Source organism: Oncorhynchus clarkii, chromosome 7 (assembly GCF_045791955.1).
Source record: "Oncorhynchus clarkii lewisi isolate Uvic-CL-2024 chromosome 7, UVic_Ocla_1.0, whole genome shotgun sequence".
Taxonomy (NCBI): domain Eukaryota; kingdom Metazoa; phylum Chordata; class Actinopteri; order Salmoniformes; family Salmonidae; genus Oncorhynchus; species Oncorhynchus clarkii.
In genome coordinates this window covers 62994282-63013597 of record NC_092153.1, presented here as the reverse complement: position 1 = coordinate 63013597, position 19316 = coordinate 62994282, and the positions used below count along the sequence as shown (strand labels likewise).

Below are 19316 nucleotides of genomic sequence, written 5' to 3'. Positions count from 1 at the left end.
AACCCTAATGTTTATGTTATGCTGGCACGGTTCAACAGTTGTTCAAACTGTACAACAGTGTATAATTATTTTAGTTTTTTGTCTTACAGAGAATACTGTGTAGTGCCTGGGCTTCTTTCTGGAGTGGATACAGAAACAGAATTCCTTTGACCTGCGTGTGCCATTGTAGCAGAGCTGTATCCCATGAATTATATCCCTCTCGAGGGATTAGACATTTTGCAAGATTTCAAGCAGATGACTCATGAGGAGCTGAATGGCAGTTTGATCATGACAACACTCCTCCCACAGCTTTACAAGAATTCCCTGAACTTACTGTATGTTTCTTTGGAATGGTAATTTCATCATGAACACCTCTAGTATCATCTGCTGATCACCAATTCTCTTAGCTACAGATTGTTATACCAAATAATGTGATTTAACCAAAGATTTTTGGTATCCATTACTGGGAGTTACAGGATAGGTACTGTTTAGTGTAGCACAGAGAATTTTCAACCAACCTTAGCAATGCCGTCTTCGTCTGGGAAACAGGAGTCTCATTAAATGTCTGTGTCCAGTTGCACGGGATCAGTTTGAATTTAGAAAATGCTCCGTTATTAAAATACATATTTTGTTTTGGTCTATAAAGCAATCCAACAATATGTGCGCCGCCATAGTGTCTATTTCAAGTCTTCTCATTAATTGATCGAGACAGGTCTCTGTCATCGTGACATGCAGCAATGAGAGAAGAATTGAAATAGACAAAAGTCTTTGGGTAAATCACATTATCTGGTGTAACAATCTACAGTTTTCTGCACTTGTGTGTCTCTACACCTGAAACATACTCAGACACTGTTTGATGCTACAGAGCTCTGTACAGCTTATATAAATATCTCCTGTGAATTTGGACATTTCAAACCTGTTCCTGGAGAGCTACCATCCTGTAGATTCACTCGAACTCTAATCTAGCACACTTGATTCTAATAATAATCTGCGTTTACAAAGGCAGCCCAATTCTGATATTTTTTGCACTAATTGCTTAATCACATCAGATCTTTTTCAGAACTCATCTGATTGGTCAAAAGACCAATTTGTGAAAAAAATGCAGAATTGGGCTGCTTGTGTAAACGCAGCCATATCCGGCTTCGGTACATTGGTAGTGGTGGGCTGGGGAAGCTGAGACTCTTTGTGATTATGGCGATGGGCTTGACCTGTCTGCGGTGAACGGCCAGTGGGATTAGACTCTGTCGAATGTTGTGGAAAAGACATGGTTGTGGTCTTAGCATTCTACACGTTTTGTGTTCCGTAGGGCAATAAGCCGTTGTTGCTAAAGATATTAACCGAATGGGACCGGCTGGTGTATTGTTTAGGGACAATGAGGGGAAAGATCAGTCAACAAAGTGAATGAGCTGGGGGGCTAAAGAAGGTGTGAACAGTTTTAGGAATGGGAGATTGAGGAGAAATGGCATCTCAATCACTCTCATACACAACAATACATTTACTGTCTAAGCACAACCCTTCACAACCAAAAAAAAAAATCCCATCTCAAAGTACTGTCCATAAACCTCCCCAGCTCACTGACTTAGAGAAATCATTCTTGTCAATACTAGCCCTTTGCAGTGGAATTGTAGATGTCTTTGTATTGTGTTTTGAGAATCTGCAGAGAGAATAATGAGGTGGTTGTGTCATTACTGTTGTAGTCTTGATTTTATATATTTCATTGTCCCTTGATGGTTTCTGTTCCACAATCTTGTTGTGCTCCATAAGCACAAGGTGTGTCCACTCCCTCATGCTCGTGTGCCCAAAATCACCCAACTTTGGGATATTTTTCAACAGGGCACTGTGGAATGACTCATAATAACCTGGTTTTACAACAAAAACAAAAAGATTTTAAAAAGAAAAGGGGTAGACTAAATTGATTAAATAATCTGGAAGGTACTCTATGGTCCTCAGGCTACCTCCAATCACCTGTAACCCCATAACACAAACACTACCCAATTAATGTTTATACCCTGCTTACTGTAAATTGAGCTTTTAGCCGTCAGTTTGTAAAATGTTTGTGCAGAGCTAGGGGTTGGAAGTACATGTTGGTGGAACCAGATTCTGTGCCACCTACAACAAAATACACAACGATACACCATTTAACCACCCCACTAATTGTATTGACCTCTATTAGAATGGCTAGCTAAGCATACCTAACGTGGACATTTCAATATTGTCAGCTTGCTGTTAGCTAAATAGTGTCAGAAAGATGGCTAGCCAGCAGAGAATGGATGAGAACTAACTAACCAACCATAGATGATTTATACACATGCATCATTGCTACCAACACACAGTGAGTTATCTTTATAGAAAATTATATTTTTCGTAAATAAGTATTTTCCAGACAAGGGTGGAATAGATGGCTACCAAATTGAGATATTCTTTATTTGGTAACATTAGCTAGTTTACGTTAGGTAATGTCAGTCAAAGATAGAACAAACAAACATGTTTACCAGTCTAGTAGTGACTACCATGGCAAAGGCGAAATTAACTGACAGTGTGTATACCAAAAGATAGCTATATGATTTAGCTGATGGCTTTCAGAGTTCAATACAGGACTGTAATGTTAGCTAGCTTGCTAACTTACCCAGCTAGGCTAGGAAGCTAGCTAATGTTAGGTTACCTCTTATTGAATATCTTCCTTTTTTTTTTTTTTTTCATAATACAAAAATCAACTTACATCTTCCATTTTGTTGTGAAGGGAAACAAATTGCTGGTATCGCATCACTTCTCAGCTCTCATTGAAATGGATTCCCCATCAGTTCAGCCTGAAAATCCCTCTTATAATCTTTGGTCACTGCATCATTCTTTATAGCCACAAGCCACTGGCAGAATCGGGATGAATCTCTGTTAGGATGGTAAAAGATGGTAGTGGTAGATGGTAAACTCATTTTCACACTTATTTGTAATTAGCATGATGACAAACAGTGAAAAACAAACGTTTTCAAACTAAATATTGCCTTGAGAAGTTCTGAGATTACTGTGTGTCGGTCATTCGAAGTAAACAAAGCCAATATTCAAGTTTGTGGGCACGCCCCCTCTACCTAGAGGGCGGGAGGTATCAGCATTCGATATGAATGCTGAACTTTGTGGTTCACTATGAGCAGACCAATACAAGGGTCAAAATGTCCAGATTCTACCATTGAAACGAAAGTATGCTGGTTCTAGCTTGTGGTTTGGATTATTGTGATGTTTATGACAAAAACGCAATGTTGTTAATATAGTAATGACTATATGCCGTGGCAGAGCCAGGATGAAATTCCCCGTTAATGATGGTGTTGGAGCCGTGTGCGGCCAAACAGACATGGGTGAACAGGGAATACAGGAGGGGACTAAGCACCCAACCCTGAGGGGGCCCCCCATGTTGAGGGTCAGCATAGCGGATGTGTTGTTGCCTACCCTCACCACCTGAGGGGTGGCCCGTCAGGATGTCCAGGATCCAGTTGCAGAGGGAGGGGTTTAATCCCAGGGACTTTAGTTTAGTGATGAGCTTGGAGGGCACTATGGTTTTGAACGCTGAGTTGTAGTCAATGAACAACATTCTTACGTAGGTGTTCCTTTTGTCCAGGTGGCTAAGGGCAGTGTGAAGTGCAAATGAGATTGCGTCATCTGTGGGTCTGTTGGGGCGGTATGCGAATTGGAGTGGGTCCAGTGTGTCTGGGATGTGAGCCATGACCAGCCTTTCAAAGCATTTCATGGCTACAGATGTGAGTGCTACAGGGCGATAGTCATTTAGACAGGTTACCTTGGTGTTCTTGGGCACAGGGACTATGGTGGTCTGCTTGAAACATGTAGGTATTACATACTGGGTCAGGGAGAGGTTGAAAATAGTAAAAACCCTTGCCAGAGCATGCTTTGAGTATGCACTCTGTTAATCCGTCTGGCTTTGCGGCCTTGTGAATGTTAACCTGTCTTACTCACATCGGCTATGGCGTGCGTGATCACACAGTCATCTGGAACAGCTGGTGCTCTCATGCATGGTTGAGTGTTGCTAGCCTCGACATGAGCATAGTAGGTATTTAGCTTGTCTGGTAGGCTTGCGTCTCTGGACAGCTTGGGGCTGGGTTGCCCTTTGTTATCCGTGATAGTTTGCGCATGCCCTGCCACATCCAACGAGCGTCAGAGCCGGTGTAGTAGAATTCGATCTTGGTCCTGTATTGACGCTTTGCCTGTTGGATGGTTCGTTGGAGGCCGTAGTGGGATTTCTAAGTGTCCGGATTAGTGTTCCGCTCATTAAAAGTGGCAGTCCAAGCTTTTAGCGCAGAGCGGATGTTGTCGCTTCATCAGACCACTTTGGTATTGAGCATGTCACTGGTACTTCTCGTTTGAGATTTGTAAGCAGGAATCAGGATGATAGAGTTATGGTCAGATTTGCCAAATGGAGGGCGAGGCAGTGCTTTTTATGCATCCCGGTGTGTGGAGTAAAGATGATCTAGAGTTTTTTTCACCTCTAGTTGCACAGGTGACATGCTGATACAAATTTGATTAAATGGATTTCAGTTTTCCTGCATTAAAGTCACCGGCCACCAGGAGTGTCGCCTCTGTATTTTCTTGTTTACTTATGGCCCTATATAGCTCGTTGACTGCAAACTTAGCACCAGCCTCAGTTTGTGGTGGTAAAATAGACAGCTACGAAAAATATAGATGAAAAGTCTCTTGATAAATAGAACGGTCTACAGCTTATCATGAGGTATTCTAACTCAAGCGAGCAGAACCTCGAGATTTCCTCAATATTAGAGATCAGACACCAACTGTGATTAACAAAGAGACACACACACACCCTCCCCTGAGCTTCCCGACACTGCTGCTCTGTCCAGCTAGATTTATATTTACCAGGTCCTTGTTCAGCCACGACTCTGAGAAACATAGGACATTACAGTTCTTCAGAACACATTGATAGGATAGTCTTGAATGGAGCTTATCCCGGAGCTCATCCAGTTTATTCTCCAGTGATTGCACGTACGCCAATAGAATGGAGGGTAGAGGTGGATTATCCACTCTCTGACGTAGTCTCGTCAGACATCCCGCACGCCGGCATCTATAGGGCCGTCTCCTCTTTCTTTGAGTGTTGGGATTTGGGCCTGGTCTGAGATAATCAATATGTCATTCAATTCCAACTCATTGAAGTTGAAGTCCTCGTCCAAATCGAGGTTATTGATAGCTGTTCTGATGTCCAGAAGCTCTTTTCGGTCACAGATGGAATAAATATTATGTACAAAAAAAGTTCAGCGCAAAATAAAAAAAACACAAAATACCACAATTGGTCTGAAGCCAGTAAAACAGGCGTTATTCCCTCCAGTGCCATTCTCAGCAAGTTAGTCATTATTAACCAAGAAATACCCAGCTAAAATACCAGGCTAAAATACCCAGCTAAGCCAAGAAACTTGCCAATAGCTTGGAGAGACTGAAGCAAAGCTTTCTGACTTTCAGTTTCCTTCATGGTCATCACTTCAGAATATTTATTGCATTGTTAGGGATGTGACTTCTTATTGAGAAATCTTTCACAAGAACCACTCAACTCAGCATTTTCCACTTTGTTTGTGAGTTAAGTAATCCCTCACATTTCTTCTGAAATAAACAAATAAGGGGAAGGAATAGGGAAGTCCCTGTAATAGGTAATTGGGTGTCATGCTATGCTACCAATGTGAGTGATTGAGTTGAACTCGCTTGGGTTTTTCTTCAATATTTCATTATGTAGTACACACTCTATGGAGTGCTTTCGCAATCCTTTAAGTTAAGCTATGCTACACCACCTGTAGCTAAAATCGTTAAAACTGTGAAAACTTCTCCCCTTGACCATCTTCTGTTTCCCCCATATTGACATTCACAGGCTACACAGAGGCAGAATGTTGAGTGTTGAGGCAGGCTTCTAGGATTTGCAGTAAATTCCAGAAGACACTGGAGGGAGAGAGAATCTAAGCAACTGGGCCAGTAGGCACTGGGAAGCCCTGGTCGATAAAGGGGTCAAATTCCCTTTATATACATATACATATACATACATACATACATACGCACGCACGCACGCACGCACGCACGCACGCACGCACACACACACACACACACACACACACACACACACACACACACACACACAGCATCCGACTACGCCACATGTCAAACCGCCAACCAACCTGATCCTTTCAGAGGATTGCTCCACAGAGTAGAGTGCACACCAACTGTGCAACGGTCTTAGAAGTCTGGGACGCTTCCGGGGCCACAGCTGAGACAGGATCCTGTGTAATATGGTAACCTCTAAGTGGCCTTGAGATTGGGTTTACTATTGTATTGGTTGTGTGCACTAGCATTGCATAGATGTTAACCTATTCAAAAATAACTGGTCAAGAGAAGCATGACCATTCCTAGTGAAACACAGTCCATACAATGGATGGCTGTTAGCGGAGGCTCTGGTTGCTAGCACTGACTGGTGTTTGACATTGATGTGACTGACCTAGTAGCTCCACAGGCAGCAGCACACTACAATATATAATGGATTGTGGATTAGCCAGAGGTGGCAGTGCCCTTAAGCCTTCCTCCTTCCTTCAAGTGTTAGCAGACACTAAGCTCCCACCAGACAGAAGCATTCAATTCTGTCAATACCCAGAACAGCTGTTAGCCAAAACTACATGAGGGCGTAGGTTTAAAACGATCAAATGTCTCTGACGATTTGTTTAGGGGACAATATATAAAGATGGGTTGTGTAAGGTTCATGAAATCTATTTAAAACGGTATAGGCTCTGACTTGAGACTGTGTTTACACGACAGCATTTAAGAATGTGTCACTCTTTAGAAATGGTTTGAACTGCCATTAAATGTAATGTGCAGGTAATACAGTAGGCACAAAGGACTGAAATCACAACTCTCTCGTCACTGAGCTAGAATAAAGAAATCAATAGGGACCGGTGATGAGGGAAGGCCTTGGGGATCTACAGCTTCCTCAAAGGGCAGGGCCCCTCCTTCCTGATTAGACATTAATGACCCATTAGAAACAAACTGAAATATACAAACTGTGCCTCCCTACACAATATACAAACACCCACGGCCCTGCTATGTTTTGTGGAGCTGCTCCACTGTACCACAGTCAGCAGTAAGAAGTCTTAAAGGACAGTCATAATGTAACCCGACACCTACGACTTCTGAGATTAGATCTCAAAGCAAATCAAATTTCATTGGTCACATACACATGGTTAGCAGATGTTAACGCGAGTGTAGCGAAATGCTTGTGCTTATAGTTCCGGCAGTGCAGTAATATCTAATAGGTCATCTAACAATTCCCAACAACTACCTAATACACAAATCTAAACGGGTGAATGAAAATATGTACATTTAAATATATGGATGGCCGATCAGCAAGGTGCAATAGATGGTATAAAATACCACATATATGATATGAGTAATGTAAGATGTGTAAACATTATTAAAGTGGCATTATTTTAGCAGATGTTATTGTGGGTGTAGCGAAATGCTTGTGGTGGCGTCTTGGAGCAGCCTCTGTGATAAGTTCAATTGCGAACAAAGGATCCAATTCGGGAAAGTCGTATTCCTGTTCATAATGCTGGTGAGTTCCACCACATTAACAGAACCCAGCTAATTGAATCTCCTCTTCATTGAAAGGCTAGAGGAAGGTGACAGGTACTTTGTTGCTCCTACTTCAAGGGACAAATCTTTAACGTGATTAATAAAAGAGCAAACCAGATGGCATCTTCAGGTTAAGTGAATAAGTGAATCAAAGTATGAAGCTTTATTTGAACTGTTCTGTTCATTTAAATTAGGCTTTTCTTTTTTCTTTGGCTCTTTCTGTTTTTTTTATCTGTCTGTCCATCTATTTAATTGTCTTTAAGATAAATGGGCTATAACTAAAGTAGAAGCTTTGTCAACTGTCCTTGGGTAGCCTGAAAACAGGAGCACAGTCAGAGCAGCAGGTACTGCCTGCCTAAGAAGAACACCACTGTCTAACTTGTTTATGCAAAAAGGACCTGTCGCTACAATGGAATTTCTGCTTTCGTAATCTCCTGCAATGCGCTGGCCGTGCCAGAGCGAGGCCAGGCCAACTATGGTTGGCTCTGCTGTTATTTATTTTCCTGGCCGCAGTTAAGAAGTCCTGCCAATGTTTTCCCTAACAGAGAACCATCCACCACAAAAGCTGCGTGATGATGAAATACCCCAAACTCGCCCTTTTCTTTCCACTGACTGAATCACGATTACAGTAGTGGGAACAGACCTGATTTCTGGAAGCGTCTGTCTGTTGTGAATGCCAGGAACTTCACTGTACTGCTCTCTGTGGTCTGATAGTTGAAGGGCCAAACTCCAAAGGAGCCACTGAAACCCCTAGAAGCACTGCTAATCCAATTACCCACAGACATATAAGCTATAGCCTCTTTGTAAACTAGGCTAATTCCTATCTAGCCCCCTCACCTATGCGACTGACATGGATGGACAGCAAGTGACCTCCAAACCCAGTAGTGGTGGCCCCCTATCAGTTATGATAGCAATCTCTTGAAAAGACATGGCTGGAGCGAATACCCACTTGACAAGCAGCCCCATTGCCTCCAGTTGTCATGACATTTTGTATCATAGGTTACCAAGACAGCCATGTCTACATGACTCCAACATCAGGCCACGCCACTGCACTATTCACAAACTGCTATTTATTGGACTAAGACAGTTGTTGGTTTATCATTGCACTATTCACAGACTGCTATGTTCCCAACACAAATGATGGTGTTTCATAATCCTTCCATGTCAGTGTTGATACAGAGGGTGATTCATTCAACATCAAACTGTGACTCTCAGAGGGCAGAGTTAGTGTAGGGAGATTGAGGCAGCAGGCAGGCAGGGGGAGAAATGCTCCCAGAGAATATTTAGGGATATTTAGTGCTGTCAAGTTACATTGCGAAGACTGACAATTTCACAGCTGTAGCCTCAGGCAATGTCTCTAGCAGCAATGCAGCACTGTGTGTGCGGCTGAAATGTTTCCATTTTAAGGCAAAAATGATCTCCGACTCCCACTCATAGGGCTGTCTAGAAATCACCATGGCACAGGCACAGGAAGCTGCCCTCACCCACATGCTTACACACACTTACACACATACGCACACACACAAACACACACACCATCTGACTCCACACCAATACTGAAGCAGTACATCCTCTCTTTGGTCACACAAAGACATGACTTTGAAGGGAACATTGATCAATTATTTTTCACATGTGCAACTCAAGCACAAGCTCAGGCCATTAAAAGCTGTCTGTGCAGAACTAATGAACATTGACATGAATAATGTGAAATGCTCCTCTGTGTGTGTATGTAAGTGATGCATACGGGGGAAGTTATGTCAATAGCTGAACAAAAGGCCTTGCCCACTTAATTTCTATCCTTTTGGAGCTTTGTCATCAATGTTAGGCAATCTTTTCCTGATACTTGCAATGTGTGGCTAACGATAATGCTCTTCTAATTTTCTAATCCATTTCTCTCCTTCTCCATGGTTGCAACATCAAACAGAAATTTTATAACCCATATAATAACCCATTCCATGTGCATGCCATCCAGAGAGCATGCATTGTGAGAAATGGTGCAATACCATTACTGCTATTGAGTCATAGGAGGGGTGTGGCAAACCCTGTCCAACATATAGTTGGGTTTATAGTGACATGTTTTCTGTTATTAAATAACATTCCCAATGTCCTTTTGGACAAATTAAATGACATGTACCAACTCTGGCATGTGGACACGATTGTTTAGAAAACGTGTGGTCAGAGCAAATTTGGATTTTGTCAAAGAATTACTATATAGCCAATGACATGCAATACACCTTGTTGTACGATTATTTTGTTCCATATGTAAACTGCCCGAGTGACGATTGCGAGGTTCACCCGCCGATGTCGTCAAACCAGGGGGTGGAGCTACGATGTTGCAATCATGCTCAGTTGCGCATTATCAACTTCACTGCTGTAACAGAAAGGATATTTGAAGCCACTGCGCTCTCTGGTCTATTCTCAATCAGACGGGCAGTCGGTGGGGGCACGTCTGATTAGAAATCTACTTTTTAGGGACTCAATTGACACATTAAAGGATTACTACGCAAGTGACCAAATAAGGGAACGTGTAGCCTACTCTACACTTTGACCAATAATTATTTATTATACGAGGTTCCATACTTTGGATGAGTATGCTCTTTTTTTTCCATTATTGTGCAAGAGCCTTTAAACAACTTTAAAGGTTTGTGTTTTCTCTGTTTATAAAAAGTTTCTAAGGTTTTCTAATAACCTCCGTTTTAGAAAACCTGTCATCGCAAGGAAAAACGTTCGATACACAAGTCGCTGCCACACAGCGGGAATAAGGACAAAAGCATCTGTACCAACAACACAGGCGGTGTTGCCGCCACACTTCAAAGCGAAATAACCTGTTAAATGTGTCAATGACTTTCATACATATTCTGCTTTGGCTAAGTGAACAGACATCCTGAGCAAGAACCAACGAAAACGAATTTGAACTATTATGCATACATAGCTAATTTGTAACTGTTTAAGTTAAAGACTCCCTTGAGTCCCTACACTATTTATTTTAGAAAGGAAGAATAACTTTTGTCTGAAGCTCTCCAACCTCTGGTTTCCTCTACACCGCATGTGTTTTTGCTGAGTTTACTGCACATATCGTGTTTCTTGACAAGCAAAGCACTACGCACGAAGCTGGAGTTACCATACCATTGTTCTGTTTTGAAGAGCGGACCCCTTTGTCTTCCACGGCCAAGGTAACAGTTGTTCATATTTTTCGCCCAACCTCAAAGTATCCATGTTTTTATCATTAGGCTACAATTGAAGGGGTTGCTTGTAGTCCCGACTCGCATTGATAATTCATTGATTTTTAACGTGTAGGCAGGCCTATGTTGTGAAACAACAAGGTTAAACTTTAGAAAGTGATGGTGCAACTCTTCCTACAAGTCACGACCTACCACTCCTCGCAGCCGGAGTATGTCTATCGCAACATTGTATCCCCATCGCGCACACTGTTTCTCGGAATTGCGCACTGCCTGACCCTTTTCACCCGGTTCAACAAATATTTAATTTGACTAATAACATGACCCCCCATGTGACCTCTCGTGTTTTTAATGGCAATTTATCATCATCTTTTACCTGAACCTCTGGCGTTATTCGGTGCTTTCAAAACTACTGAACTCGGAAAAAACTAGGTCAACTCAAGACCTCTGATCTTCAGAAAGTCGGTGCTCTATAAAGATGTCCCAGATTCCGACTTGGAATTCCGAGTTGGGTGAATATTCAAAAGATTTTCCCTGTCGCGAGGTCGATTTTTTTCGAGTTCCCAGTTGTCTTGAACGCCCGTAAGTCGGATATTTCCGCGTTCCCATTTGTTTTGAACGCGGCATTAGAGCAATCTAATGGAAACCTGACGTCACTTTCATGACGTTCGCCCATGATCTTATTTGGGTGGCTGTGAATGACTCACTGAGTCACAGCCACATTTCGAAAGAGACAGACAGTAATTTGAGTAATGCATAACCTATTACAGGCAACACTGCTCATCAGTCGAGACTCCATGGCATCATCCAAGCTCCTTTTAACCTATTATTTGGCACTGTTTAATGGTGGATATGATTCACATGTCTGCTATTCAAGTTCCCCTTGTCACAGATGCATTGTGTGTGTGTGTGTGTGTGTGTGTGTGTGTGTGTGTGTGTGTGTGTGTGTGTGTGTGTGTGTGTGTGTGTGTGTGTGTGTGTGTGTGTGTGTGTGTGTGTGTGTGTGTGTGTGTGTGTGCACTAAAAAGGGGATTTGCAGACACCAAGTTCTTCTAGCTAGTTCTGTCACTATGCATTTGAAATGTTGTCTTTATGTAACATGCATTTTCAGTGTATCCAATCTGTGGTTTAGTCACATCCTAGGCATAGCTCAATGAAACATACTAAAACAACTTATGTGACTTTCAGATGAGTGTGAACATCTCCTCTCCCGCCCCGGCGCCTACTCGTCCCCTGCGGCTGAAGCGGCTGGAGCTGGACGACCCTCAGGATGACACGGAAGCCCTGAAATGCAAGCGTCCTCGGCTGAGCCTTCCACCCTCGTCCCCTGGCCTGGCCCCCTGCCTAAGGCCCCTGATCCACAGCCCAGACTCCGACCAGCACTGTGTGTCCTGCATTGGGCCCTACGTCCTGCTAGAACCCACAGAGGGGACAGAGACCTACAGGGCCTTCCACAGGGTTACGGAGCAGGAGTACACCTGCAAGGTATGTATTATAGCCTGCTCCATCACAGTATGGCTCCCGAGTGGTGCAACAGTCTAAGGCACTGCATCTCAGTGCCATAGGTGTCACTATAGTCCCTGGTTTGAATCCAGGCTGTATCACATCCGGCCATGATTGGGAGTCCCCTAGGGCAGCGCATAATTGGTCCAGCATCGTCCGTGTTTGGCTGTGGTAGGCCGTCATTGTAAATAAGAATTTGTTAACTGACTTGCCTAGTTAAAGGTTAAATATAACAAAAATGGAGTGCAGTGGTGTACTGCAGTTTCACGGGGCCCCTGCAAGGTCTGTGCTAGGGCCCCCAACACCCAATATACACTGAGTGTAAAAAACATGAGGAACTCTTTCCATGACAGCCTGACCAGGTAAAATATATGATATCTTACTAATGTCACCTGTTAAATCCACTTCAATCAGTGTAGTTGAAGGGGAGGAGACAGGTTAAAGAAAGATTTTTAAACCTTGAGACAAAAGAGATATGGAATGTGAATGTGTGCCATTCAGAGGGTGCCTTTGAACGGGGTATGGTAGTAGGTGCCTGACACAAAGGTTTGAGTGAGGCAAGAATGGCAATGCTGCTGGGGTTTTCACGCTCAACAGTTTCCCATGTGTATAAAGAATGGCTCACCACCCAAATGACATCCAGCCAATTGACACAACTGTAGGCCAGCATCCCTGTGGAATGCTTTTGATCCCTTGTAGAGTCCATGCCCCAACAAATTGATGCTGTTTTGAGGGCAACTATATATTAGGAAGGTGTTCCTAATGTTTTGCACTGTGTGTGTGTGTGTGTGTGTGTGTGTGTGTGTGTGTGTGTGTGTGTGTGTGTGTGTGTGTGTGTGTGTGCTCTGAACAAAAAAGTTAAACACAATATATAAAGTGTTTCATAAGCTGAATTGAAGATCCCAGAAATGTTCCATATGCACAAAAAGCTTCTTTCTCTAAAATGTTGTGCACAAATTTGTTTACATCTGTTAGTGAGCATTAATCCATCCACCTGACAGGTGTGGTATATCAAGAAGCTGGTTAAACAGCATGATCATTACAGGTTCACCTTGTACTGTGGACTATAAAAGGCCACTCTAAAATGTGCAGTTTTGTCACACAATACAATTCCACAGATGTCTCAAGTTTTGAGGTATGCTGACTGCAGGAATGTCCACCAGAGCTGTTGGCAGAGAATTTCATGTTAATTTCTCTACCATAAGCCGCCACCATGTCTTTTGGGAGAATTTGGCAGTAGGTTCAACCGGCCTCACAACCGCAGACCGTGTGTAACCACGCCAGCCCAGGACCTCCACATCCGGCTTCTTCACCTGCGGGATCGTCTGAGACCAGCCACCCGGACAGCTGATGAAACCGAGGAGTATTTCTGTCTGTAATAGAGCCCTTTTGTGGGGAAAAACTAATTCTGATTGACTGGGCCTGGCTCCCTAGTTGGTGGGCCTGGCTCCCAAGTGGGTTAGCCTATGCCCTCCCAGGCCCACCCATGGTTGCGCCCCTGCCCAGTCATGTGAAAACCATAGATTAGGACCTAATTCATTTATTTCCTTACATGAACTGTAACTCAGTAAAATAATTGAAATTGCTGCATTTATATATTTTTGTTCAGTGTATACACTGTCGACAAGCCTTCAAATTAAAGGATTCGGCTATTTCAGCCACACCCGTTGCTGACAAGTGTATAAAATCAATCACACAGCCATGCGATCTCCATAGACAAACATTGGCAGTAGAATGGCCCCTACTGAAGAGCTCAGTGACTTTCAACGTGGTCATAGCATGCCACCTTTCCAACAAGTCAGTTCGTCAAATTTCTACTCTGCTAGAGCTGCCCGGTCAACTGTATGTGCTGTTATTGTGAAGTAGACATGTCTAGGAGCAACAACATCTCAGCCGCAAAGTGGAAGACCACACAAGCTCACAGAACGGGAGTGCTGAAGCATGTAGCATGTCAAATATTTTTTTTAAATAAATAATGTCTGTCATTGGTTGTATCACTCGATACCGATTTTCCAAACTGCCTCTGGAAGCTACATCAACACAAGAACTGTTTGTCAGGAGCGTCATAAAATAGGTTCCCATGGCCAAGCAGCGGCACACAGGCCTAAGATCACCATGTGCAATGCCAAGCGTCGGCTGGAGTGGTGTAAAGGTCACCGCTATTGGACTCTGGAGTAGTGGAAATGCATTCTCTGGAGTGATGAATCATGCTTCACCATCTGGCAGTCCGACGGAGAAATCTGGGTTTGATGGATACCAGGAGAACACTACCTGCCTGTAAAGTTTGGAGGAGGCGGAATAATGGTCTGGGGCTGTTTTTCATAGTTAAAGGCCCCTTAGCTCCAGTGAAGGGAAATCTTAACAGTACAGCATACAATGACCATCTAAATTCTGTGCTTCCAACTTTGTGGCAACAGTTTGGGGAAGGCCCTTTCCTGTTTCAGCACCCAAGTGCACAAAGCAAGGTCCATACAGAAATGGTTTGTGGAAGAACTTAACCGGCCTGCACAGAGCCCTGACCTCAACCCTATTGAATCCCTGGGATGAATTGGAATGCTGACTGCGAGCCAGGCCTAATCACCCAGCATCACTGCCCAACCTCACTAATGCTCTTGTGGCTGAATGGAAGCAAGTCCATGCAGCAATGTTCCAACATCTAGTGGAAAGAATGGATGCTGTTATAGCAGCAAAAGGGGGACCAACTCCACATTAATGGCCATGATTTTGGAATGGGAGATGGGAGAACCTTCCAGAAGGACAACCATCACTGCAGCACTCCACCAATCAGGCCTTTTATGGTAGCCACTCCACAGTAAAAGGCACATGACAGCCCTCTTGGAGTTTGCCAAGAGGCACGATTCTCTGGCCTGATAAAACCAAGATTGAACTCTGGCCTGAATGCCAAGTGTCACATCTGGAGGAAACCTGGCAACATCCCTACAGTGAAACATGGTGGTGGCAGCATCATGCTGTAGGGATGTTTTTCAGCGGCAGGGACTGGGAGACTAGTCAGGATCGAGGCAAAGATGAACATCGCAAAGTACAGAGAGATCCTTGATGAAAACCTGCTCCAGGACCTCAGACTGGGGCGAGGGTTCATCTTCAAACAATACAATAACCCTAAGCAAACAGCCAAGACAAGGCAGGAGTGGCTTCGGGACAAGACTCTGAATGTCCTTGAGTGGGCCAGCCAGAGCCTGAACTTGAACCCTATCAAAGATCTCTGGAGAGACTTGAAAATAACTGTGCAGAAACTCTCCCCATCCAATCTGACAGCTTGAGAGTATCTGCAGAGAAGAATGGGAGAAACTCCCCAAATACAGGTGTGCCAAGCTTATAGCGCCATACCCAAGAATACTCGAGGCTGCAATCACTGCCAAAGGTGCTTCAACAAAGTACCCAGTAAAGGGTCTGAATGCTGTTCATCGACTACAGCTCAGCATTTAACACCATAGTACCCTCCAAACTCGTCATCAAGCTCGAGACCCTGGGTCTCGACCCCGCCCTGTGCAACTGGGTACTGGCCGCCCCCAGGTGGTGAGGGTAGGTAACAACATCTCCACCCCGCTGATCATCAACCCACAAGGGTGCGTTCCGAGCCCTCTCCTGTACTCCCTGTTCACCCACGACTGCGTGGCCACGCACGCCTCCAACTCAATCATCAAGTTTGCGGACAACACTACAGTGGAAGGCTTGATTACCAACAACGACGAGACGGCCTACAGGGAGGAGGTGAGGGCCCTCGGAGTGTGGTGTCAGGAAAATAACCTCACACTCAACGTCAACAAAACAAAGGAGATGATTGTGGACTTCAGGAAACAGCAGAGGGAGCCCCCCCTATCCACATCGACGGGACAGTAGTGGAGAGGGTAGTAAGTTTTAAGTTCCTCGGTGTACACATCACAGACAAAATGAATTGGTCCACCCACACAGACAGGGTCGTGAAGAAGGCGCAGCAGCTCCTCTTCAACTTCAGAAGGCTGAAGAAATTCGGCTTGTCACCAAAAGCACTCACAAACAAACTCACAAACAGACCTTCCTTGTGGGGTGTGTGGTTCCAGTAATGGCGTGGCGTGCACAATGAGCATGCTGTGTTGGCTTAGTCAAGTCATTTAATTGTCACTACTGGCTTATAGCAGGGTTTCCCAAACTTGGTCCTGGGGTCTCCCTGGGTGCACATTTTTGGCTTTTGCCGAAAACCAAAACGTGCACCCAGGTGGGGCCCCAGGACAAAGTTTGGGAAACCTTGGCTCACAGTGAGGTTGACCTATGCACATATATTTTTGGTGTGACTTTGTTTGACAACGAGTTCACTCGAGTGGGTACATTACCCTCAGTGGGTACATTACCCTCAGGAGAAGACATTCATATAGTTTGTAATTTGACCATGACCTTATGAACTATGACCTCTAACCTAACTCTACCCCATCTCCACTACCAGGTGTTCTCTATGAGGCGGTACCAGGAGTTCACCGCCCCCTACGTCCGCCTGCTGCCCCACGACAACATTTGCCGCATCGCTGAGGTGATAACAGGCGAGCACAGCGTCTTTGTCTTCTTTCAGCGCAACTACGGCGACATGCACTCGTACGTGCGCACATGCAAGCGGCTCCAGGAGGAGGAGGCGGTGCTTCTCTTCCGCCAGATGGCGGTGGCGGTGGCACACTGTCACGAGCATGGGGTGGTCCTGCGCGACCTCAAGCTGCGCAAGTTTGTCTTCGTAGACCAGCAGAGGTTAGTAGTTTATGCGCTTCTTTTAAAGTGGCAATCAGCAGTTGAAACGATAACAAAACTCCTCCCCACCCGCTTCAGTAAAAAGCTGAGGGATTAATAAATGTAACGACTGACCATATATTATATAAATATTCTAGTTTTAACCATATTTTGAGGAAATACAGTGTTTGTTTATATTGACTTTGTTTACTATCATTGGAGTAAAATAGGCTATTATTTTGTGTTCTGATGAGATGTTATGTTCTTCAGGAACCAATGAATCTGGTTGCCCCTTAACTTAATTAACTTAACCTAATTTTAGCTGAGCAACATGGTCATTGGATGTTCTGTTTGCAGGTTGGATTGACTTACAGTAGTGACTGAGACGTGGCCCAAATTCGTCATCTAAATGTTTACTTGAGGCACATCAGCCAGACATATGTCGACTAAGTTCAGTTGCATTATGTCACTGCTAAAGAAGGCCATTTAGTTAAGAAACTGTCAAAATGGCACTAAAGTTCCTCATGATGCCTTTATCACACCATCATAACAGCTATGTCATATGACTAGGGCTATATTTCTCCCACCCCGTAAACACAGGTGTCATTCCAGACAGAGTTATGTAAAGGTGTATTATGCATATGACCCAGTGCACCATCGATGAATAACACAAAGCAGAAAACATGTCGCACCATGGGGGTATGATGATGACTCTATCTCTCTCTCTGGTTTTCCTTCCTTTCAGGACCAAACTTGTTCTTCAGAACCTGGAAGACTCCTGTCTGCTCCACGGGGACGACGACTCTCTTACGGACAAGCACGGCTGCCCGGCCTACGTGGGCCCAGAGATCCTCAACTCGCACCACTCGTACTCAGGGAAGGCTGCTGATGTCTGGAGCCTGGGCGTGGTGCTGTACACCATGCTGGTGGGTCGCTACCCGTTCCAGGATGTGGAACCTGCCGCTCTCTTTAGTAAGATCCGCCGGGGGACCTTCACAGTGCCAGAGTCGCTCTCGGTGCGGGCTAAGTCGCTGGTGTGCTGCATGCTGCGTAAAGCACCCTTGGAGAGACTGGAGGCCTCAGAATTGCTGCTCCACCCGTGGCTGAACTGTTCAAATAACACAACACCTCCCAACATGCACCTCAACCCCAGGAACTGCACTGACCAAGTGGTCCCCAACTACACAGAAGATACTAAGGACACAGGCTGTTTCTAGAATAAAAATAAAAATGTCCTCTGTCCCAGTGATGCAAGTAGAGCAGTATCATCTCCATAGAGGGACTACTGGTAATGCAGGGTTTTTTCCTACCTTCCTGACACTTAAGAAACATAACATAGTCATATGGCATTACATATTTCCAAAGTAAACCTCTTATGCTAATGTCTAACTGCAGTTTGGTATCAAAGCAGTCAAAGCTTTGTTAATCTGTTGTTAGACATTAGCATGTATAGATGTTGAAGTTGTGCTTTTGAAGAAGTTGTGAACGTGTTATGCAGGGCCCTTAATCCAAATGGTTACCAAATGTATTATATAGTTTGGTGTCATGAAGCATGTATTTGTTTAGGTAGTGACATTGCGGTTACGCAAAGCAGTAACTACTAACTACCGGATCTCCTGGCAACGTGTAACAGACGCCTCCTTCGAGTTAGATGTATATCTGCTTGTCAAGGGTCCAATGCAGTTATTTCCACACTGCAGTGTAACCTCAAGAAAAGCGCTTTTCAAAAGCTACCCAACTATTGTGCTTTAACCAATGGACATTGTTTTGTTGACTCAATGGGAATAACAGGTGAAAACAGTCCTCGGGATCCCTTGCCCCATATAGAAGCAGACTGTCTAGCAGTATTCCCTTTTTGCTGGAAGCAGTAATTTGACCCATTTTTGATTGTGAGCAACTCTGTTGGGACACTAAATTGAAGCTGTATACTGAACAAAAATGGAAACACAACAATTTCAAAGATTTTACTGAGTTACAGTTCATAGAAGGAAATCAGTCAACTGAAATAATTTAATTTGTCCCTAATCTATGGATTTCACATGACTGGGCAGGGGCGCAGGAGGAGCCCACTGCGGAGCCAGGCCCAGCCAATCAGAATGAGGTTTTCTCCACAAAAGAGCTTAATTACAGACAGAAATAGTCCTCAGCACCCCCTCCCCCCTCAGACGATTCCGCAGGTGAAGAAGCCGGATGTGGCGGTCCTGGGCTGGCGTGGTTACATGAGGTCTGCGGTTCTGAGGCCGGTTAGACGTACTGCCAAATGTTCTAAAATTACTTTGGAGGCGGCTTATGATAGAGAAATGAACATTTTATCTCTGGCAACAGCTC

The 19316-nt window shown here is 44.2% G+C and overlaps 1 protein-coding gene and 1 long non-coding RNA gene across 2 annotated transcripts in view; one reads left to right on the top strand and one right to left on the bottom strand.

The window, feature by feature from the left end:
• Nucleotides 1-10843, bottom strand: part of LOC139413648 (uncharacterized) — a 37239-nt gene extending 26396 nt beyond the window's left edge. The window contains exon 1 of the long non-coding RNA XR_011634819.1: nucleotides 10720-10843. This is a non-coding gene — a long non-coding RNA (uncharacterized lncRNA). The remainder of the gene's footprint in view (nucleotides 1-10719) is intronic.
• LOC139413647 (tribbles homolog 2-like) lies at nucleotides 9964-18927 on the top strand. Its single transcript, XM_071161277.1, has 4 exons — nucleotides 9964-10766; nucleotides 11961-12257; nucleotides 16717-17009; nucleotides 17734-18927. Exons 2-4 carry the CDS (start codon nucleotides 11961-11963, stop codon nucleotides 18203-18205), a joined length of 1062 nt encoding a protein of 353 aa, XP_071017378.1. The 5' UTR covers nucleotides 9964-10766; the 3' UTR covers nucleotides 18206-18927.
• The last annotated feature ends 389 nt before the right edge of the window (nucleotides 18928-19316 follow it).

Excerpts from the sequence above, each read along its gene's own strand:
- LOC139413647 (XM_071161277.1), top strand. The coding sequence starts at position 11,961 with ATGAGTGTGAACATCTCCTCTCCCGCCCCGGCGCCTACTCGTCCCCTG. Across the intron at positions 12,258-16,716 it reads AGCAGGAGTACACCTGCAAG|GTGTTCTCTATGAGGCGGTA; the intron begins GTATGTATTATA and ends CTCCACTACCAG. Across the intron at positions 17,010-17,733 it reads GTCTTCGTAGACCAGCAGAG|GACCAAACTTGTTCTTCAGA; the intron begins GTTAGTAGTTTA and ends CCTTCCTTTCAG.